General features: G+C 40.5%; 2 protein-coding genes across 4 annotated transcripts; both read right to left on the reverse strand.

The window, feature by feature from the left end:
- Positions 1-149: 149 nt before the first annotated feature.
- On the reverse strand, positions 150-17,120 carry atp13a2 (ATPase cation transporting 13A2). Of its 3 annotated transcripts, none has more exons than XM_046396858.1 (29): positions 16,953-17,120; positions 12,872-12,948; positions 12,220-12,387; positions 11,634-11,692; positions 11,447-11,513; positions 11,240-11,319; positions 11,042-11,119; positions 10,889-10,958; positions 10,603-10,737; positions 10,428-10,494; positions 9,138-9,269; positions 8,579-8,740; positions 8,124-8,234; positions 7,959-8,005; positions 7,640-7,828; positions 7,328-7,534; positions 6,743-6,853; positions 6,457-6,613; positions 5,485-5,596; positions 5,190-5,314; positions 4,514-4,692; positions 3,920-4,012; positions 3,612-3,691; positions 3,221-3,373; positions 2,983-3,079; positions 1,927-2,150; positions 1,633-1,784; positions 1,278-1,450; positions 150-428 (listed from the first exon to the last, which is right to left on the reverse strand). In XM_046396858.1, the coding sequence occupies exons 1-29, from the start codon at positions 16,963-16,965 to the stop codon at positions 261-263; spliced, it is 3,486 nt and encodes a 1,161-aa protein (XP_046252814.1). In that variant the 5' UTR covers positions 16,966-17,120; the 3' UTR covers positions 150-260. The 3 variants fall into 3 exon arrangements, with proteins under 3 accessions (XP_046252814.1, XP_046252816.1, XP_046252815.1); XM_046396860.1 differs by lacking the exon at positions 16,953-17,120 and adding an exon at positions 16,832-16,902; XM_046396859.1 differs by lacking the exon at positions 16,953-17,120 and adding an exon at positions 13,793-13,965.
- Positions 17,121-18,147: 1,027 nt separating this feature from the next.
- LOC124063320 (succinate dehydrogenase [ubiquinone] iron-sulfur subunit, mitochondrial) lies at positions 18,148-22,057 on the reverse strand. Its single transcript, XM_046396862.1, has 8 exons — positions 21,869-22,057; positions 20,606-20,739; positions 20,401-20,486; positions 20,139-20,275; positions 19,840-19,956; positions 19,564-19,665; positions 18,672-18,794; positions 18,148-18,556 (listed from the first exon to the last, which is right to left on the reverse strand). Exons 1-8 carry the CDS (start codon positions 21,932-21,934, stop codon positions 18,476-18,478), a joined length of 846 nt encoding a protein of 281 aa, XP_046252818.1. The 5' UTR covers positions 21,935-22,057; the 3' UTR covers positions 18,148-18,475.
- Positions 22,058-23,088: the final 1,031 nt, after the last annotated feature.

Raw genomic sequence — 23,088 nt, forward strand, 5'->3', positions numbered from 1 at the left:
ACATAGTCAGATGAGCACAGAGGTAAGAAAAATTGTTGATGTAATTTGGATAACCTGACCCATTGACTAAACCATGCACACCCACCAGTGGAATGTGCCCCTTTATGTCCCCAGGACATAATAAATCACACCATAATGTGACCAAAATGTTTACATAAAAATAGTTTTATTAATACAGATAAACAAGACTTTGCATTGTTGGGTGCTGTAGCTCCGACATCCATAGTATTGACTGGCAGTGTCCAAGGGGCAAGCAGATGCTAGCTCAGGCTGATGACTGTGTGATTCGTGGGAATCAGGGCTTGATTAAGAGGAGGCCATGATGGGGAGTTTGACAGAACGGCGTTCAGACGTTTATACTGTTTCTTTGACTGACGCCTCCCACGCAGCAACCGAAGACAGTTCAGTATACCCAAGTCTATCAGCACCTGGAAAAAAATACAAACTTTAGAGTTAACAAGGGCTTTTAGGAATACACCATAAGATTGTCCATTTAGAGTGTCTATCGATGTTGACTTCAGGCGTCCCAGTGGGTCGTAACAGTGAGCCAGCAAGAGCAATACCAGCACTCTGAAACTGAAGCAGGAAAATGGAATTCAGCCGTCCTTCATTTTATTGCTTATAATTAGACCTGAGCTTTTTCATGGTGACAGAAGTGGGTAGGGAATCAACCGATGTGTTTTTTTTGTTTTTTTTTTAGAACAAATTAATTAATTTTCAAGTACTTGTACTTTACTTGAGTATTTCTGTTTTTTTTTCTATTTTACTTTCACTCCTCTACATTTTGAAGGCAAATACTGTTCTTTTCACTTCACTACATTTATTTGATAACTTAAGCTACTTTAGATTATTGAGTTTTTACAGGCTATTAACTTGTCACTTATAAACCTTCAGACGGTGTCCAGTCTGTGTTGTGGACGGGGTGCTTACATTCGCAAAATTCAGTTGCAGCCTCTCTATACGCATGTTTTGTAACTGGTTACACAGTTAGATTCCCCCGGTTGATGGAGGTCTTAAAGGATTCTGCTCGGAGAACTAATCCCCTCTAACACATACTTGTCCAGGATCCGATATGGTTGTTTACATGAACAACAACAATCATCAAGTCAACAATAAGAAAAGCTTCAGTGCAATGCTATGGCAAAATGAGTGTTTTGAATATACTGAAAATGCAGGAATGGTAAGAGAAGTTACTATCCGGCCTGCAGGGTGTCACCTGTTTGGAGCTGGAGTACATATAGATTAACAATTTGTTGAAGTTTCATATTGTCACTCACCTCCACTAAAAAACAAAGGAAGAAGTTGAGAGCAGCCAAAGAGATGAGCAGCAATTTGAAATGCATATCAGGGATGTCGTACAGTTTAAGTGCTTGACCGGCAAAAGGTCCAGGATACACCACCAGCCAAGTCGTCAGGCCCAAGAGGACCAACAGCAGACAGAGGAAAATCACTGGAAAGATATTATGAAAAAGAAACATCACTTCCGAGTTCACGTTCTTAAATGTTTAATGAGTTTCACTTGTGATGTCACGTTGGACATCTATGAATAGCCGCCCAATTCGTCAGCATGGACCAGAATACTTCACTCTTCCAACCACAAATCCTCATCCTCGGGCGTTTTTGATGACTCACCATTGCGGTAGAGGGGTTTCTTGTGAGGGTAGCCCTTGGTGACCACCACAGCCATGATGATATACTGGAAACCTGACAAGGAAAACACACTGGTGTTCTCCATGTTGGGCAGGTTGGCTGTTCCATACACAGTTGAATTGAGTGGAATATACCTAAAAAATAAAAATTAAAGTTTTACAATGTATTAATGCACAACACAAGGAGATGAGATGCTGGCCCTTTCCTAAATCTGACATGTTTTATTTTGTTTGGGAATACAGAAACAATATAAACCTTTTCTTTGTTTTTACTGACCAGTCCTGTGAGGTAGTGATGAAGAGTGCAGCCATCTGGCCCAGGATGATGAAGCAGGTGTGGATGAAGATGCTGCCCAGGACAGGGAGGCCCAGCAGACTAGCTGGCGGTCTGCGTGGGTGCAGCTCATCACTGGGACCTCCTCTCCCCATCACAATGGCCAGCACAGTCACCACAACAATGTCACAGAACAGGAACTGCAAGTCAGCCAGGGTTGTCTTCACCTAAGCAAACACACACGAAGTCACATGTTTCATTGAGTTCTTTAAAGAGTAACTAAACCGCTAAACCACTTTTTTACCTTTTGAAAATCAATTAGGTTAATTAAATAGGTATTTAGTAGGGTTACTGATTGAGTCAGGTCCAAATCTTGACATTTTAGTGGAAAGTATTTGAATTTTCTGTTTTGTGTTATAAATATGCATAGTGACTGCCCTCTAAAGGTTGAAACCCTGCTATTACAACTGAATTCTGTGAGTGGCTGAGCTGGAGGAAGGTGATGTTTTGGAGGCAGCTTACGTCACCAACTACCCCATGCACACCGTTGAGAGTTAGGAGCAGTTTGAATGGATTACATGGATTTAATATTGTGACTGACTTGTTAACTTTGTGTGTCTTAGAGAGTTGTTTGATTTAGCATCAGTTAGTTTTAGTATCTTTTAGCTAGTGGCAAAATGGGAAAATGCTGCTTTCTTGGCTGCAAAAAGACCACCGAATTGCTGCTGCACCCCACCCAGCCCAAGCTGATGCTTTCACGTTATGGGGTTTAGTTACTCTTAAGGTAGTAAAGGCAACAAAGAAAATGAAGTCACGAAAGCAGAGCTGCTGCAACATTTACTGATGAAGTGGTTTATTCAGGATAAGGTTTGCACTGAATGTGACTTAGGCTGTAATCTTGCACAGCCCGAAAATGTTCAATATTAAATAAATAAATTATTATAAGATAGTCATATTTCATACTTAAGTATGTAATATGTAGGATGCTGACATTAATGTCTGAAATATGCTGGCAGAGATACGTTGATCCACCAGGCACGAAGCTCCACTGCTACTCACCGTGTAGAGGATGAGGACAGAGCAAAACTGAATGAGGCTGTACAGGGCCATGTATCTGAAGAGACTGAAGGAAGTGACCAGAGAACATCGGCCCTCTCTGCACACACAAGAAGGAAAATGTGTTACTTCTTACACTGCAGAAACTGTGACACAGACATTACTGGTTTCGTTGCTTTTCAGAAATGGCATCCATACCTTACTCTGCTTTTATAACACTTAATGCTCCCCGCGTTCTCACCTGATCAGCAAGGGCACACAGCTGATGTTTTCAGTCTTAGAAGTGAAAGGTGAAGCGACTGAAGCCTCGGCTTCAGACAGGGAAACGCCGACATCAGCAGCTCTCAGGGCCCCACAGTCATTGGCTCCATCCCCACACATGCCCACCCGGTAGCTGCAGAAACATAGAAGAGGGGTTTGACAAGTTAGTATCTTATTAAGTAAGGTTGACTTGACTATGGATATATTTTTCTTCAGAGTTTTGAGTTATGACTAGACAACAATTATTTCAGACTTTTAGATTTGACAGTTTATCTGTCTGCCCACTTATCCATACATGTTGCTCTTAATATATTCCTACTTAGTTTTATTTTCTTTCTGTCCAGGCCTTCCCCTTTTGTGTCTGGACTCACTTCAGTTTCTGCAGCTCCTTCACCAGCTGGGTTTTCTGGTCAGGAGTCATGCGTGCAAACACTGTGGTTCGCAACAAAACCTGCAATGACAGCGTTTCATGAAAGGAGCTTTGTTGGCAAACAGTTGACTAACTTCCCTCATCATTTATTGGTGAAATTGGCACTTGAATTACAGTCCGTTAATCTGATGTCAAATAAAAATCGAATTTAAAAGAAATCAGTAAATCATCACTGCCCTGGTTATCGCATGCATGTGTCACTGGTGTGTTCAATCAACATTCCTGCTGAGAATAGAAAATGTGCATTACCTTTGGCAGATAATCAGGGAAGTGGTCACACAGTGCAGCAAAGGACTTGCCACTAATAGCCAAGTGATAGTGAAAACCACCCTGGTACAGGCCCTGAGAGGAGAAAAAAACATCAGTAACAACAACAACCAAAGTTCATCCTGCCAGTTTAGAAACGCCTGCCATGACTGTACTCATTATGTGCCTATTATGTGTAGTTAGTAAAATCTTGCACATATCAATGCTTGAAAAAGAGTTAAATTAACTTCTTGTAACACAGCTAGAGCTGTATGAGAGATAATGTGACCCAAAAGCATAGGATAAACATTTAGGTTCAACTTCCAGTCAAACTACATCACTGTTGCCTTTTAACTCTCAGAGCATGACATGATGAAGGTCATCCCAGAGGTGTCCCATCATGGCTACAGCCCAAGCTGCCACAAACTGACTAATACTTCCATTAGTTCCACCACCGTAAAAAAAGTGACAAGAAATTTCTCAAACAACAATGCTTTTATTCCCAGAACTCTGAAATATATTTCACAATTCAGAGTACGCTCTAGACTTGAACGGACTGAGGAGCAGGAGTGCTACAGTGTCTGAGCAGGACCAAACCTGAGTGATGACCTCTATGGAGCTTTGGTAATCATTGGCATCTCCAGGTTCCAGGTTGAACTTCAGCGTGGGCGTGGACTGAGCAGTGTGGGGGGTTGCACTAACGAATATCACCTTCTCATCGGACCCCACCATCCCACAGCTTTTTGCAACATTGACTGCTGTTAAAATGTTGTCCCCTATGGGAAGACACACAAGAAAAGATCTGACATGATCATGAGGCCATTTAGTTGATGCTGGCAACTGAATGCCTTAGATGAGCAACTTGTACAATATGGCAAATATTCAAAAGGTAGCTTCAAAAATAAGCAGCGGCTTATTTTGAAATGAGAAGTTTGAGATGAGAGTTTGTGCAGGGACATACCAGAATGGTTTTGGCGAGATTTATTTAGTATGTCTCATGAATGAAATATGTTTTATGATCAGTGAATGAGACAATTAAGCTTGTCTTAGTTCGGTAAAAGAGACAAACTTGAATGCAGAAGGTGTAGGGTTGGATTTCTGCTAAGTAGGGAAAATGTGTGTAACACCATTTACTTTCTTGACATTGTGTATTTGCATTGTTTATTTGTTTACTGACTAAACTGTAAGAGAGCTTGGGGAACTCGCTGCGACACAGCACACAGACATCTTTGTGTGTCTTTGTGGTTTAATATAAACACAGAACATCTCTCACCAGTGACCATGACACTGCGAAGGTCTGCCAGTCTCAGGATGTTAATAACCTTGGCACTCTCTGGCTTCACCAGGTTCTTCATCATCAGCAAACCCAGAAAGTGCATGTCTTTCTCTACCTCCCCTCTGCAGAAAAACACACACCTGCATTAACACTCAGCTTATAGATTGTGTTTACAGCACCCATTTCAGTATTCAGTTTGCACTTACTACATGCTTCAGGTGTGGGGGAAAAAATCAATCTATACAGGAGTTTGGTGCATCAAAAAAGCCAAAAGTACAGATTGGGTTCTCACCGTTCAATGGTCCTTAAGTCAGTATTTCTGTCTAATGGTTTATAGGCAAGAGCCAAAACTCTGAGGCCTTCACTGGAGAAACCGTGTAGCTTGCTGGAAAACTGTGGCGGCACTGTAAACATAAAGCACCCCGTTGAATATCAAGATAGTGTAAAAGATGTCAAAATTTTATACATCTGTGTGTTGTCAAGTGAGCTGGACAGTCAAAGAAGAGAGGAGCGCCATTAGCATGAACAAAGTAGTAAATCACAAAAATGAAACATTATTTTTGCAATTGTTTCACAGGAGATACATGCTAAATCACAAATGTTGAGTGTTGAGGATAATTACCATTATTAATACAACAAGGAACACAATTAAGACAACTCCAAACCCCTATACTACAACTGCAACTGTGCCATGTACATCATCTGGAGCAGCTCAGAACGTGCTAGTCGCACTTTGCTGTGACTTTTGCACTGACCGACCAATCAGAGGACAGAAGAAGCAGGCCCTGGGAAGTGTCACAGTGAGGATTCTGAAATCTGATTGGTTAAAGAAACAGTCAATGGCTAATATAGTCTAAATTGCATGGGCTAGCACTACTGATTCTGAAGGGCCTGGGCAGACTGACATGGTAACACATAGAGGCTGAAATCTGATTGGACAAAAAAATCGAACATCTACATACACGTACTAAAAGCGGTGCAGCCAAGAGACATGCTACAAAATGAAGAGAATAAACCGTTGGGAATAAATTAATACAATTTCATGGAACAAATATTAGAATTTAGGTTGTAAATGTAGGTCAGTGCTTCTGATAGTGTTTAGGCCAGCAGAGGAGGCCTTGCCTACCCTGACGGTCCACCACTGCATTGGCCCTATCCTTAAGCCTAATCTATGCATTCCTTATTTTTTAGAGAAATTTGTGCATATGATGCCTTAAAAGGAAGATTATTAGGAATATTATTACTATTCATTCAATTTACTGACCAGTTTCTGCTCGGCATAAGCTTGCCACCATCTCTGGGGAGCCTTTGATGAAAGCAAAAGCTGAATGTCCACCACGGGCCACCGTCACTACACTCATCCTCTGCAGGGCAGAGGAGAAGGGAAACCTCTGAACAATGGCCACCGCCTCACTTGGGGACTGACAAAAGAATCCAAGAGAACAACAACAGATATGATCAGAAAATCCAGACAGGTGTGATGCAGCAGGTATAGTTAGCAAAGCAGGCAACTGATCAGTCTATAAGACGGCGATGATAGGATCACTCACAGTTCCTGAAGCTTGAAGCTGTTGAGCTGGGGGTCTCATAACAGCCAAAACTCTGTGGCCTCCAAACTCTGCATTCAGCACTTTTCCATCTCCCTCAGGCTCCTGGAGAGTCTGGAAAAGTAGATACAATTCAAAGATACTGGTTAGAATTAACATGTTTTCACAGAAGTTCACAGAAAGATAAAGTGAGTAGGAGAGTGGATCACCAGAATCGTGGAAAAACAAAAAGTGTGAAGAAAGAAGCAATTTCAAGACCATTAGTACATTTTTGACATTTGCTGTAACAATTGCTGCAACATTTCTGTTCACATTTATAGAAGATAACGGCCAAAATGGAAGTCTAGTTTTACATTATGTTGTATCTGTGCGTCTTACTGTTTCCAGACAACACTTAATATCTGACAACTTTGACTTCTTTCATGAAATGACAAAAGGGTTCTGTAAGTAATGTGGCAAGGTATCAAAAAAGGATTGTTTAGTAACAGTAGCAAATCTTAGGTCTGGTACCAATTTAAAAAATAAATAAATAAAAACAATACCCAGTCCTAGTTAAACACCTATTAATAAATAAATTAAGTGTCATACCCAACCAGTGGACTCGACCATCTTGAGTTCCAGAGGGTCTCCGAGGGGCTGACCTCGCAACAGCGTCACAGTGTGACAGCAGGCCAGGCCCGAGAGCATGTGCCCTGGGGGAAGGAGTCTGGGCTCTGGGACCAGTTCAGAGAAACCAGCAGGTCCCACCTCCATCACTCCCCAAACATCCAGTCCCTCCTCTGTGAGAGTTCCTGTCTGGAGGAGCAAAGGTACTCGGATGAAGGGCGACCTCCAAATGTCAAGTGGCCAAGATTGTCCTCTGCATACACACTAAACTTCAGCTAACAGATTCCCGCTCACCTTGTCAAAGCAGAAGATGGAGACCTTGCCGCAGATGTTGATGCGTGGTGGACTTATGCAGAAGACACCCTGTTTCTTCAGCCTGCGCTGGGCATAAATAGTGCCAGTGGTGATGGCAGCAGGCAGGGCAGGAGGTACTGCGATTGTCACGATATCCAGACTCCTAATTAACAACTCTGACCAGGTCGCCTGGACACACACACAGACACAAGTCAGTGATATCACTTCATCTATTGTTTTTATTTATTTATTTAATATTGTCTATTAAATAAATACAGGCCAGAAATTATTTGGTCCTCAAATTGTTGTTTGAACTTACTTTTGATCTGTAAAGGACCACAAAGCTGTATATGGTGCCAAAAAAAGCTGAAGCAAGAAGACAATATTAGGAAAAGTTGAAATTGTTGTAGAAGTATTGATCAAAAAGTGTTGAAATATGTAATGTGTCAAACAAAACGAATAGGCGCTCTGCTAAAGCTCTTACCAACAAAACCCAGGATGAGAAGGAACTTGGCAGCATCTTGGTAGAAGCGGAAGTTAGTCGGCTGAGGATACAAAATGGAGCTGACCAGGTTACCTTTGGCTGTGAAAAATCCTGAGGATGAGATATGGTATATTGTGCTTATTATTTGGACATTCAGGTCTTGTGAAATCTATTTTTATGACTGTGTATTACTGATACATTATTTCTTGAGTTTTGCCTTTCCTCTTTCATGTATGTATTGTCGCAAGTATGTCTTATGTCATGTCTTACGATGTTTCATGTTTCCTCATAAAAAAATATGATTTTGTTTTTATATTCAAAACTCATACTGTTAAGATTGCATGCAACACAAACAAAAACAGTGGCCAAAATCTCCACATGTTACCTTTAACGGTTAAGTGACATCTCACTAAAATGTTAAAATGCTCACTCAGGCAATCAGTTTCTCTACTCACCAGTGCTTGTGACCACGGCAACAGCACTGCTGCCTCCCGGCCCTCCACTTTTGGCCTGAATGACCTGCGTACCACAGAAGAGGGTATGTCTGCGCTCGGTCTCTGAGCTGTACGTCCTCTCGCCCGCTGGCAGTGGGGTTTTCAGCACAGGGACACTTTCACCTGGATACAGGGATGATGAGCACAGGTAAATACGCTGACTCCCCATTGGAAAACATGGGGACAGACTGTGGTTAGAGTTGGCACCTTGTACTTAATGACTGCCATTTGCAAGAGTTTTTGTCCTGATACTGGATTGGGTCTGTTGGGTGAAACTGGATTTGGGGAACATACCAATCAAACTTTCACTATATAAGAAAATGGAACTAGAAAACGAGAGGCCGAGTACTTGTTTTTCAAGGCTATCATACTGAACTGCAATTCTGTTTCACTTCTTGAGTCAGCTGCAAGGTTACAAAACGTGCATGATTCCAGCTTTATAGGGCTTTTTTTAAAATTAAATCCGACATAAAAAGATTCTGCAGCTACGCTCTGACCGATGTTGTTGAAGTGTGATCACCTGTGAGCATGCTCTCGTTGACCAGGCACTCCCCAGTCAGCAGGGCAGCATCGCAGGGCAGCAACAGACCTTCCTGAGGGATGATTAGACAGTCACCGGGGACCAGGTCCACTGAGCTCACACATTCCTCCGCTGAGAAAAACACGCAGAATTAATTGAAAAAAGGAATTAATGTCCTCGTAGAGACTGGACAGAAGCAATGTGACTTCACTTCACCCAGTGAAACAAAAGCACTTCTTGAACAAGAGAGTTAGAAGAGACTTGTATACATTTAATGCAATATATTTTGTAATTTTTAAGCTAATTTTTTAACTCAATATTCTTTGCTAAAATTGCCACTTGTTAACGACTGCTTGACCACATGACCTCAATCTTTCATGTCCCATTCTTCTTTACATACAGAGTTATGGTTTGTTACATGTCACGAATGGTGTGGCAGGAAGTTGATGGGTTTTTATTCTACCTTTTATTGCCATAGCTGCTGAATGTTGTTGCTAAGCTCATTCAGGTTTTGCAGCAAAGTTGCACTGCCGAGTTATTTCTGTCTGTAATAAAATTTCTGTTTGCATTCACTGATGCTCAGCGAAACAGGATGTGTGTATTCCAGAAGCCTAAAACATATTAAGCATATTATGCATTTCCTCCTTTAAAAAATAGTTTTTTGACTCCTTCTCTTTCTCTGAGAATGTCTTCAGCCCATGTGAATGGTAACCATGTAGAACTGAAACTCCAATGTCCCCACAGATTAAAAAAGAGAGGAATACAGAATACCAGAGGAAATACTACAAGTTAAGTTCTACTTCCGACTTTGACTTTCAGTCCTGAGAAAAGAAAATGAAATATTGGTGGTTCAAAAAGTGCTTCTATTCAGAATACACGGCAGCTATTCCAGTCTACCATCTCAAACATCATCTTTGTTAGCCAAATAAAGCCTTCACTTACCGTTTCTGATCCCCTTTTAAAATTATGTTTACTTATCACCTCACAAAACCATAAACTTCTTCAACTCATCAGGAAAACGAAGTGGTCCAAAGTATTTTGTTAAAGGTTAAGGAGGCTGCTCTCATTCTGCCTTGTTCTTTTAGCAAGCTTAAACACTTTCTGTGCCAAAAGTCTCTTCCCTTCTCTTAAATATAACTGCCACTTTTCCCATTCCATTACTGTAGGACTCATGTTAATGCCAAGAGAACAAAATGACCCAAAACATTAATGGAATAACAAATCCACAAAGCTCAAGGAGAAGAAAGCTCTGGAAATTCACGAAGGAAGAAGACATCTGCAAAAACTCACCTCCCGAGTCTCTCCGCACTGTGACATTTGTGACAAAACGGGCCATGTTGCGAAGCGTAATGCTTTGCTGTGGAGTAACAGGTCAGATAAGGTTTAGGAAATGTTATTTAGATCCATATCCAGAGTTGAACACATAACAAATTATAATCGGGATGGGTTTTCACTACAGACTCACCTTGCGGATCTCATGAAGTGAGATACAGATGGAGAAAATGGAGATGACGAGTATACATGTGCCGTAAATAAAATAATTATCAAACATCCACAGGATGATGCTGAACAACTGGAACACATAGAATGGGTTGAGGACCTAAAGAAGCAGATAAAGAGAGAGATTAAAAAAAAAAGAAAGCAGGTCAAATTTGACAGGACATACAGATGTGAAATAAAATATCACTTCAGATATTCCAAACCATCATAAAAAAAATGGCAATAAAAAAGACAGATTGTTTTCATCTCACCTCCTCAAACAGCAGTTTCATGTAAGACTTCACAGGCACATCAATGAGGTTCAGCCCATATATACGACTCCTGAGAGAATTCACATCATGTCAGCAGATCCCTCTTGAGATTAAAGAACTGTTTTTTTTCTCTATTTATGCATCCTTTCCTACCTCAGGCTCTGCTCCTGGTGACTCAGGCCTGTTTGGAAGCCATACAGATCATTGCAGGTCCAGTCCTCATTGAGGACACTACCGACAAAAGAAGATTTCAACATTACGGTTCATAAAAAGGCTAAAGCGGAAAAAGCTGACCATGACAGAACACCAGTTTTGATTTAAATACACAGCCTGATCCTAGCTGGACGGTACCTAACACGACAGAAAGCTCCTTTCCTGTCCAGCCAGATGTAGCGCAGTCCTTCGAACAGATAGTAGCGCATCAGTGTTTTCTATAACACGATACAAATCACTTTCAGTATAAGATAGAAGATTGTTCAGTGCAATATTCAGAACTAAAAACAATCCAACAATCAAAAAAAAACAAAAAAACAATCCAACTGTTCCCTTCTTCCTTACCTTCTCCTTATATAGCTGAACCGTATCTCTCCATTCATTGTCCTCCAGCTCCCCCAGCGACTGCAAACTGAAAGGGACAAAACAAGTATGCTTTTTCCTTTTGTCTTCTTAACAGTCTTCTCAGATATGTGCTTAATGCTTAAAGACTTAAGGTGATGCTGCTGAAGGACAGAAATGCGTGGCTGACCTGCCCTCCTCCACTTCCTCTTTGAGGACCTCCACCACGTGCTGCTGGCCAAAGCTGTCCTGTAGGAACGATGACACAAATGCACATATGATCACCAGGAACCAGGCACTTGATCAACAAGACAGGAGGCATCATAATGCAGAGGATCAGAGCATAAGACGGAGTACTGCCATCAACACACTTCCCTTTTCTATCTCACACTAACAATAATGATGGGTCACAAGTATACAGTGAGGTGCTGCTACAGCATTTAGGACACAGGATCAAAGGATCTTTTAAGATTAGAGAAGCACTTAAAATGAAGAAATAATTTACATTAAGTTTAATGTATAGATTTTAGTGCAGGTTTTATATTATGACTGGACTAGTTTAAGCTATTATGAATCTAAACCCAGTGTTGTATAAGATAAGATGAACTTTATTGATCTCGCAGTGGAGAAATTCACTTGTCATGGCAGCTCACAAGAACAGAAAAAAAGTGAAAAAACAGTTAGTGTAGTGTATGCAGGGAGAAATCAATTTTGAGAAATAAAGCCAGGTGTCAAGTGGATCTCAAATCTGAGTGGGAATTAATTTATTTTCTCACTCTCAGTAGCAGAATGTCTGCCAAAACCAGAGGGCAGGAGCAGCAGCGGGCGAGGACAGCGAGCCGCGGGCGCCAGTGAAACACAATCAGAAGGAGACCAAAGGACAGCACGGCAGCCAGACGACACAACCACACCCGCCAGCGCACCCATTTATACCCCTGAACATCCTGGTAGGGCAGAGGAATCAGACAGTGCCGTCACATTCAAACACAGCTTCATTTTCATACAGATGGTACATTTATCAGCGTCCATATCATGGGATTAAAAGTCGCAGTCAAAAACAGTGTGACTGCTGCTCATTCTAACTTCAGCAGTGACACCTGAACTAAAGATAAAATACTGAAAACTACTGATTCCTCTTTATCTATAAATACAGCAAGGGTAAAAGGAACCATGCACATATAAAAGTTCTACATCTGCAGCTGACAGCAGTTATTGGAGTTTTCACACCACATCAAGCAAGTGACGTCCACTGCCACTTCAGCTTGTCCATCTGTCAACAAACTTCTATATTAAACCTTTACTTATACTTGATATATTTTCTCCAATTTTTGGTCTTGGCTGATATGTAACTCTTTGCTGCAGACATCATACTGTGTGCCACACTTGTGGCCACTGTCAGTGTAGCAGAAACACTGCAGAGGTTCTTACCATGTGCGAGTCAGGACAGAGCAGGGGGTCTCGTGGTCTGGGTGATGGGAGTCCGCTCAGCGGCTCCACCACACTACCTAAAGGTTACAGGTTTTGCAGCATTAACAATTCAATTTCTACAACATTTATATGAACTGAGCAACATAACCACAACCTTGAAATCAAAATTAACACAGACATAAACACTTTAAAGCTCTAGTTAAATGAATGTTGCAAACAGCATTAACCTGGTGGCACGGGTGAAATAACATCTTTTGTATGAAAGATAAAACCACGACTGGTTTTGTCTGTACAATTTGTTCTAAATGACTAAAAATGACTGAGTTCTTAGTCGGGATCAAGGTACCAAAATGCTTCTGACACTACCTAACATGCTGCACAGGGTATCTGTGACGCCACATAAAGTTTATTTTAAAAGAAGATACTTCATGCAACAATTTACTGCATGACAGGCTAATAGCAATCAACAGCAAGTGACTTGTGTAGGACATTCAAAACATAACACCCATATAATTTACAGTTTGGGTCATTGTGGTTAAATTCAATTAAACCCTCTGGGAAAGAGAGGATGCTATATTAACACAGCCAGATGTTAATGAAATGTACATATAGTTATGGTAAAGATGTAATGACGTCACAAATCACACACCTGAGTTCGACGTGAACACGTTAAGCTCCTGAACCAACATTAACTTTTAATGGGCTACAGCAAACCGCCCCTCAAAGATTATATGTTTACAATACACTCACAGTAAAGTCCAGACGCTAAAAGGACACGATAACAGAAGAGATCAAAATGTGCAGGAAAGTAAGTTGTTTGTTTAACGATTATCGCTTCCGCTTCCGACGATGTGGGAAGCATCGAAAACATCACCGAATTCCTTCTTCCTAAAGCACATCTGAGGAAGAAACTGGGCTTACCGTCAACCTGAGACCTGAAATCTCACATAAATTTTGTCCCAAATATGTGAGCGTTTGCCTGTCGAGTGAGCAAATGTCTGAACTGCCGCTGGTGAGTCCCACCGCGCAGTTCCGCGGCTGAAGCCCGAGAGCCGTCTGACAGCTCAGGCGCTACTCACTATACCTGTTCGACCGGCCTTTAAAGTGACGCTGCAATAGGACCCCCCTCCCGCCCCCCGCCCCGGGCTTTAATGGCAAAGGATAAACCACTAAATAGCGTCTTACAAAATTGAGCAAGGAAAGGGTATTCAGTATTCTGTGGCAGCAACATATCACTCTTATCAAAGCCGCCATCACAGAAGAGCGTGTAAACAATTAGTCCAGATAACATGAAGCTCTCATTAAAGGAATTTCCTCGTGATAAGAAAATATGTTTGGTATCAAGTTATGTTCACTTGCATTATTGTGCCGTGTGATCAATAGCTTGCATGTTTCTCTTGCGCTGTATGGACTTTAATCTACATACACAGCACAATATACGCACTGCACAACTTGAGTCATCTGTTTTATGCACATGGTTGGAGTCTGATCATGTGAAAGCATCTCAAAAAGAATGTGGTCCAGCTGAGTAATCTGGCCAAATCACATGCTTCCCTTCTTCTAACTAGGCCAATCTACCAAAAGTAGGCCTAAAAATAGTGACAGGTCTGCTATGAAACTCCACTGGTTTTATACTCACACAAAGTGGTTTGCTGTGTGTCAGACCACACTGAATTACCTGTCTAACAATATATGTACTTGACAACAGAGCTACAGTGTAGTAGTCAGCAGCTTTCCTTAAGACTGAATTCCAGTTGCTTTCAAGTAACCAATTCATTCACATTAGTCGCATAGAGCGAGTCATCACACAGAAATTCCAGGTGTCTAAATGTCATCATTATGCCAATTTTAAATAAGCACTGTCAACTATGTTTGGAAGAGAGGAGGATTTCCAGTAAGGCCACAGTAGTAAATAAATCCTGCTTTGTCAAATGAGCTGTGGATTACCCTGAGAAAGTTCAGGCTTTCAGTTAAACAGAGCAAACTTTCCGCAGTGTTGAAAATGGGAAATGAGTATGTGCAAACAACTTGACGGACGTAACATAGTCATCTGAGCTGAGGCTGCAAAAAAACCTCAAGATCAAATACTACAACAACAGCTTCATGCCAAAGCCAACAGCCTGAACGCTGAATTGTTTGGTGGACTACCTGACACCGTAGTGTTTGGCTGTATGAAATCATTGACTTTATTAGACTGTAATAGGGGTAGCAGCAACTGTTGAAGCAGAACAGCCTGTAACTGCTAATGGGTTTTTTAGACCAATACTGACATCTGAAAGTTTAAAGCCTCTATAATCAATATTTTTGTATTAAAAATGGGCCATGCCATTATATATAGTGGGAAAGGGGTTGCTTATAGTGACGAACCCAAAGAGAATTACTAAAGAAATCTGCAGTTATGTTATGACTCAGCACAGACATGACGACACTCAGGAATATATGGCCTAAAACTCTCACATCCTAGCAGCTTTGCGAATGTCACAACTTGCCACTGATATTAAAACTTGGATGTCACAAAATGCCCTTAAATTTATTGATGCTAAGTCTGAGATCATTCTGTTCAGTCCCCCAAATTCTTGGTGGACAGTCAAATAATAAATAATACTGCTTGGAATCTAATATTTCATTCTAACTTTTGCTTTGATGACGAAGTGAAACCAGTTGTTCAGTCCACCCTTCCACCCATTTTTATCATTTGCTGACCTACAGGAAGCTGTACATGCTTTCATCTAGTCGGGGCTTGACTGCTATTATGCACTGTGCTCGAGTGTCAGCCAGGACTACCTTCACAGTCTGTCCCACTTGTTACTGGGACAAAGAGGGACCCTACACTGGATCCCTGTGAGATGTTGAATTGATATTTAAACTTCGTTGTTCACTTTTAAGGCCTTACACAGCCTTGCCCCTATTTTCTCTGATTTATTGACCTGATATTTACTCTCCAGACAACCGAGATTTGTGGATGAAGCCCTGCTGGTTATCCCCAGATCACAGTTAGTGACAAAGGATGATTTTACATGCACTGTTCTTCTTTTTTAATACTTCTTTTGTTAATCTATTAGTAACATTGTTAATATAAACTAGTTTCTGTCTACTGAACAGAAGGAAATGTGCACCTGACAAGGCGCCATGTAATTAATGGTGTCCTCCTTGGCTGAGCTGTAAGGTTAGCTTGCCTCTCATCCATGAGCAGACGCACACTTCCCTCTGCGTGCTGATACGGAAACACAGCAGTTCCTTCCATCAACTGCTCACAAAAAGGTCTGTGAATTAAGTAACCATTTCTGGAAAGACACGTTGCTGTTGTGTGTTTCAAATACATTTCTCTGACGTCTGCCTTATTTGTCCTCACAGTTGCTGTTGTGTGTTTCAAATACATTTCTCTGACGTCTGCCTTATTTGTCCTCACAGTTGACCTCAGCAGCTCATGCAAAACAAACAAACAAACAAAAAAAAACTAAAACAAACAAACAAACAAAAACCAGTCTAAATGGATAAACAGCACAACAGCTAAAAGGAGAAACGCACAGTTTTCCTTTTGGAGTGAACTGTCCTTTCAAATGTTGTTTGACGTTGATATCTCACTGTCCACTGCGCAAATGAAACCAAAATATATCTGCTTGGCTTGATAAACCCAGAGATAAGAAGCTGAGGACATATTTTCAATTAGTTAACACATTTTCAGTTAGTTCGGTTGAAGGTTGATTTACACGAGGACAGAATGATTTAACGGAAATTGTAATGCTCCTTAATTATTCAGAACAAAATATTTACGTATCTTTTAACGTTCGAAACTGGCTGTCAAATGTAAAGGTTGCTCAAATTTTACTCGAATTTAAGTTAACCATCCGTGTCTTCCAATACTACAGTACTGAGTGTAATTTAGTAATCTACCGGAAATAGATTATTTACCTAACAACGGCACGAGAATTGGGTACATTAATTTGTAGGCAAACTTACCTCAGATTGCTCTGTCAGTTTTTTCCGCTTCAGCAGAAGAAGCTACAGCACTGGGCTGGTTTCAGCTAACGGTTAGCAAACACATCTGTGTAGCTTTACTTAAGCATTTAAACACACTCACCCCGCCTGTCCATCTTCTGGTCACGATGACAGAAGCCACATTTTCTTCTTTAACACCACCGAAACTACGGGACAGACTGTCTTCTAACCAGGCATAAGAGCTTGTTTCAATACATTTAACTATCCCAGCTTTAAACGACACCTCGCTACGGAAAGCCACATAGTCCAAAATAGTAACAAGCATGCCCATGTGCAGAGAACACGTAAGGTTAACGTGAGCCTACAACAGCGGTCTGTTCAGTGTCTCAGTCTATCATTTTCTTGACATAACCACATATTCATGAGTGAATACCCGGCAAACACTCAAAACCGCTACTTAAGTTTGTTTAATTTTTTCTTTTTAATTTATCATTGTCAGTCTTTTAGCTTTAAAGGCCATGTTAGATCGTACCAATTTCTGGACTGTGAAAACTAAGAAAAACGTATTGCCATTTCTAGAGCCTCTGTAATATCCTTTATAGGGCTGATCCCTTTAAACTGGTGGCATTACACAATTAACTCGTGCTCAATAGCTTCATTTAAAGCAATTTAGTTGCCTGGTTGTGGATGACTTTGAATGGTGTTTACGCTCCTCCAACACTGCCCTCTTTTTAAAAATAATCAATTGATTTTCCTGACCACTGTGATTAACCTGGTTATCCTGTTTGTATTCAGCTCTTTTCCTTCCTAGCTGTGGTAATCAGGTTTCACTTCATCCATTAATCCAAATGATGAAAGCAGGTTTCTTGGTTAAATCATGTTAGACGTTACTGCAGAAAGCTGAGTCACTATTTAATTCACGGTAATATACTTGTCATGAAGTATAAACCCTTCAGTGATATTGAACAAACTCAAATAGTGACCACACCCCAATAAACTCCTTTCTCACAGCAGACATTTTGACTTCTCAAAAGCACTAATGACAGTAACAAACGTTTAATTCCATTAAGTGTCCCAGTAAGTCACATCAGTGATCCATTTAGTTGCTTCAGCCACAGCATCCTGGTCTTGTTCATGCTGCCTCACTGTCTCAATCTCTAACACTGCAGATAACACTTGTGCTTTTCTTAGAAAGTCAAAATGTGCCGTCTTGCAATAACAAGAACAGATCTGACATATACCGTTGTTACAGCGACACGTTTTAGTGAGACATCGATAAAGATAATATAACAGGATAATCTGGTATCTCATTATAACAAGAAAAATCTCACAACATTAAAGTATCTCATTCTGATATTTAAATTCCATGAGCCCAGCACATCTTTAATGAGCACATATTTGAATATTTACAGACTGAACACAATTTAATGAGCTTTTCCCAAAGAGTAAATACAACAGAGTCCAGCATTTTTACTGTACAGACAAATAGCAGACGATGTGGTCCAACATGCTGCATCACTCAGTTCTTTCCAGCACTCTTTTCTCACTTTTATATGTTTGCTCCCTGATATAATCACACTCACACACAAGTTCCCAGTGGGCTCTTCCCTTCCTCTTAAATTAGTTCAAGGTATTATATGTGGACCAGCTGGATTTTTCAGATCTTCATGAGGCTGCTGCTTTCTTCTCTTTGTAAGTTGCCATCATTTTCTTGATCTCTGCAATGGCCTTTCCTGGGTTGAGTCCCTGTGGAGATGTGTGTCAAATAGAAAGTGAGAAACAAAAACTCTATTAACTTTGTGACTCTTTGTGACTGTGTGTGTGTGTGTGTGTGTGTGTGTGTGTGTGTGTGTACAAGTACCTTGGGGCAAGTCTTGGTACAGTTCATGATAGTGTGGCAGCGATAGAGAGAGAATGGGTCCTGAAGTTTAGATAGACGTTCCTCAGTGAACTCATCACGGGAATCAATCATCCACCGGTATGCCTGTGAAATAATAACACAGCTGTCATCTGTTTTATCCTCAGCTTATTCATTTTTAATATTGGGTACAGTGATATAAATTTTGGTAAATTGGTTAAAAACACTAATTCAGAGTGAAACATCTTGACAACTACTGAATGGATAGCCACGGAACTTGGAAATACACTCGCATCATTTGGAAGATCTGGCACTACTGCCAGGTCAGATTTCCCACGTCTGAGACTTAAGTTCACAACATTATCTTCAGCTCATGGCCAAGTCTGCATCGTGGGTTTTAGAGATATCTTGTCGTGAACTAACATGACCCTTCATGGCCTTAAGTACAGCCTCAGCTGGAAAAATACTGAATGTAAGCAACATCTGCATGGTAGCCTCCAGCAGCTGGCGTACACATACCAACCCTTATGTCATTATCAAGCTTAAAGCACAGGTGAGACTCAGTACAGCTGATGCTGATAAAGTATGCGTCCGTCAGCGTGCCCAGGGGATAATCTGCTTAAATATTAACAACCTGGCCTTTGCTCTGGAACCACTGTCAAACTAAACTTAACATTATTTGCCCCACCTTAAGTAAGGATCAGGCACAGTTTTCTTTCCATTCGTCCTCTATTCAGTGAATTTGCTCTCTGGTCTGTAATCATTTTCATTAAAGCCTCACAAACCCCATAGTGTTGTTTTGGATTTTAATTCTTGTTACCCCATTGAATCACTGGGACATATGACACATAACAAAATATGATTGACACAGATGTTCTTTAGTGTCTTTAGCTACCTGCATAAGGACAGCAGGTCCCAGGTATTTGTCTCCGTTCCACCAGTAGCTGGGACAACTGGTGCTGCAGCACGCACAGAGGATGCATTCATACAAGCCGTCCTGTTGGATCAAGAAGAATGGCCGATCAATTCGTCAGTAAGATGGCTACAGTGCTAGCGAGGAAATGATCACTGTGGCTAAGATATGAAGACCTTCCAGCATGGTTACCAGAGGATAAATGATATAACTTGTGGGAGGTCAGTATTTATCACAGTAAGAAGTTGGTTTATTTACCAGCTTTTGTCTGTCCTCCACCGACTGGAAATACTGCTCCTTCCCCTCTTGAGTTTCATCCTTCTTTTTCAGGTAGGGCTCGATGGATTTGTACTGTGCATAGAAGTTGCTCATATCCTGGTGGAAATCACACAAGGGAGAACTCTTAACAGACACTCAAACAACCAAGAAATGCATCACAGAAATTTATGCTATTTGCTTGTTTAAGGTAGTCACTTTGAACTATTGCTCATGAACATCTGCTGTAGTGCTTTCAAATATGGCCATGGAAATTTAGTCTCTGGACTTGTGGTACTTACAGGCACAAGATCTTTGACCACATACATGTGTGGGAGCGGATAGATTTTGGTTATTTTGCTTGTGTTACTGTCAATTTTATTAAGACACGCCAGTGTGTTGCCTCCGTTTATGTTCATGGCACATGAGCCACAGATACCTAAAAAAAGAGACAATCAGTGGATCATTCAGCAGACCTGTTAACATGTTTCAAATGATTTATTTTCTGTCCAAGTGAATAAATTTACTACATGATTATATGCAAGGTGTTTATTTGTCTCTTACCCTCGCGACAGGAGCGTCTGAATGTGAGTGTGGGATCAATCTCGTTCTTGATCTTAATGAGGGCATCCAGAACCATCGGACCACAGCTATATTAACAAGAGCATGTAAGTAGATTATGATGTTGGTTGATGATGATTCTGTTCAATTAAAAAGTAAAATACAGCTTGATAATCTTCCCTTTATACTAGACACAGAAATGACTTACGTGTTGAGATCAATTTCATACGTCTGCATTCGTGGTTTGTCTCCGGCAGTGTCAGGGTCCCAGCGGTAAATCTGGAATTTCTTGATCCTGGGCTCGGGAGCCGGGGCAGCAGCAGTCTGAGCATACCGCACCGTCTGCATCACAAATGACAAACAAAAGAAACAGCATACATAAAACACAAAGATTTCTCAAACAGAGATACTACAATAGACATAAGTCAAGACAATTTTTTTTCAATTTCTAGTTCCTTCAGGTATTTTCTTTTTTTCTCCATTGAACTTAAGCACTTCCTTTCATCTATGAGTGAGTTAAAGAGCAACAAAAGAGAGAAGAGAAGAAGAAGATGAAGAGAAGAGAGTTAATCAGAATCAGAATCAGAAATTCCCTTATTTATCCCTGAAGGGAAATTCTTGAAAAGCAGATCTATTGTTCTTAAAGCAGATCTATTGTTCTTAACAATAATGTGTAATGCCCAAGGGTACTACTAATACTAATACTAATACTTCATCCAACATCATGAATATCACAAAACCTAAAATTCATATTATGGAAAAAAGTAAATTATTGTATTTGGGATACACATAAATATTATTATAATGTATGATATTTTGGCTCGTTATACAGCCTAATAGCAGATTTCTACTGTATAAGAAGGCATAGAGTCTCCCCCTAGTGCCAGACTGGATGAACTGACATGAAAGTGTTACATCACTGTGCAGTCGCCGGTTACCTAACTGACTCTTTGAATACAATGAAAAACGGACTGAAGCACAATAACTTTAATATTTCTACATAATTATGAGAAGTAAACATTCATTTGTGCACCTTAAAAAACTTTCTGACTTAATATACGTCTTTAAAATGCAGGGAGAGTTATGCAATAATTCAGCATTTATGAGATACTGATAATGAAACGTGGACAGTTTTTGTTTCGCTTCATAAATTTACACTGTTGTCATTCACACGTCTTAACAGCGCAGATAATGCGACCATAGGCTTCTTCAACATTCTGCCACATTCACTCACACACACACACACACACACACACACACACACACACACACACACACACACACACACTTCACCTGGGAGGAGCTGCTGTCCCAAATCATTTCATTACAAACCTATACAGTAGTATAGTATACCGCTACAGTATAATGGCGTGCACAAATCACACTACACTAGCAAAAAAGTCAAGTTACTCATGTTTAAGCTCATGAGGCATGTCTGTTTGAATACTGAATAAAATAGATTTGCACTTACCACCATTATGCCAGAATTCCTAACAGCCAAAACATTTCGACTCAAGGCAACACAAACCGCCGACATCTTTCTGACTGTGTGGGTTTGTGAGTAACTAAACCACAGAACGGACAGAATGGCTCACTTTTGCGTTAGCTGCCTTAAATGTAACCGTAAGTTCCGTCCTCTGTGTGCATTCACGTGACGTATAGCACGTAGGAATGCGTCACGGCTGATGCCTTCAGGGCTTTCACTCAACTCATTCGTCTGCTCCCTCACGCCACAAACTGCTGCACAGATATTTTGTGTTGTAGCTGGAGATGGGTGACAACAAAATGAATATTCATGTATATGGCTTCGGTCAATTTTCCTTAAAAGCAACCCGTTTTGCTCAACCGGGTCGTGATTGTAGACTTTATCCACGAATACCATATTTATCCGACAGTACTTGAAGGCATCATATGTAAGGGACTCTTTCACAACTCTCATTGGTATAAACGAGGGTCAGTTACATATGTGTCCAAAACTATAAACAGTGCTGTAGATAAACAGTGCGGTATGCGCACTTCAGTTTAACTTCATGATTGTAATGATTAGAATTTTGCTTTGTCTTTATCTCACAATCGTATATAACCTACTGTGTATTGATTTATTATAAATTAATGTTTACCCTTTTGAATGTAATCCATTTTAGGTTATATGCTTATACAGTAGATTTTTCTTACGGATTTCTTCTTTGTCTCAACATGTACTGAAAAATGCTAAGTTAATCTTTACCTTAATAATCTGTGGAATTTGTGTTATAACCTACTTAGTGTTAGTGTTAGTTTAGTCTTAAATAATATAAAAAACAGTCACTTTTGATAGACTCCACACTATACATTGTTTTAACAAAAGCCAATTAAAGAGAAGAATTGTACTGTCCATGTGGTCAGTACAATTTCACGCTCACTCTGTATCTGTACCCATCATTTTTGATGTTAGTATACACAGGGTGTGGGGCTACCCAATAATTTTGGAAGCTCAAAGCCTCAAAAATGTTACACTCCTATTTTCCGCTTAGATACAATATTGTCTGGTGTTATTTATGTCATCTATCTAGCTATCATACAAGTAAAGACATCCTGGACTTCATAGTAATAACGTATGGCTTAAGGATGGATGTTCTGACATTATTGGATGCAGCTTCTCCAGGAGTGCTTTTATGTTTTCATCTTTTCAGAATAAAAGCATTTAAATGG

Source organism: Scatophagus argus, chromosome 8, assembly GCF_020382885.2.
Source record: "Scatophagus argus isolate fScaArg1 chromosome 8, fScaArg1.pri, whole genome shotgun sequence".
Classification (NCBI taxonomy): Eukaryota; Metazoa; Chordata; class Actinopteri; family Scatophagidae; genus Scatophagus; species Scatophagus argus.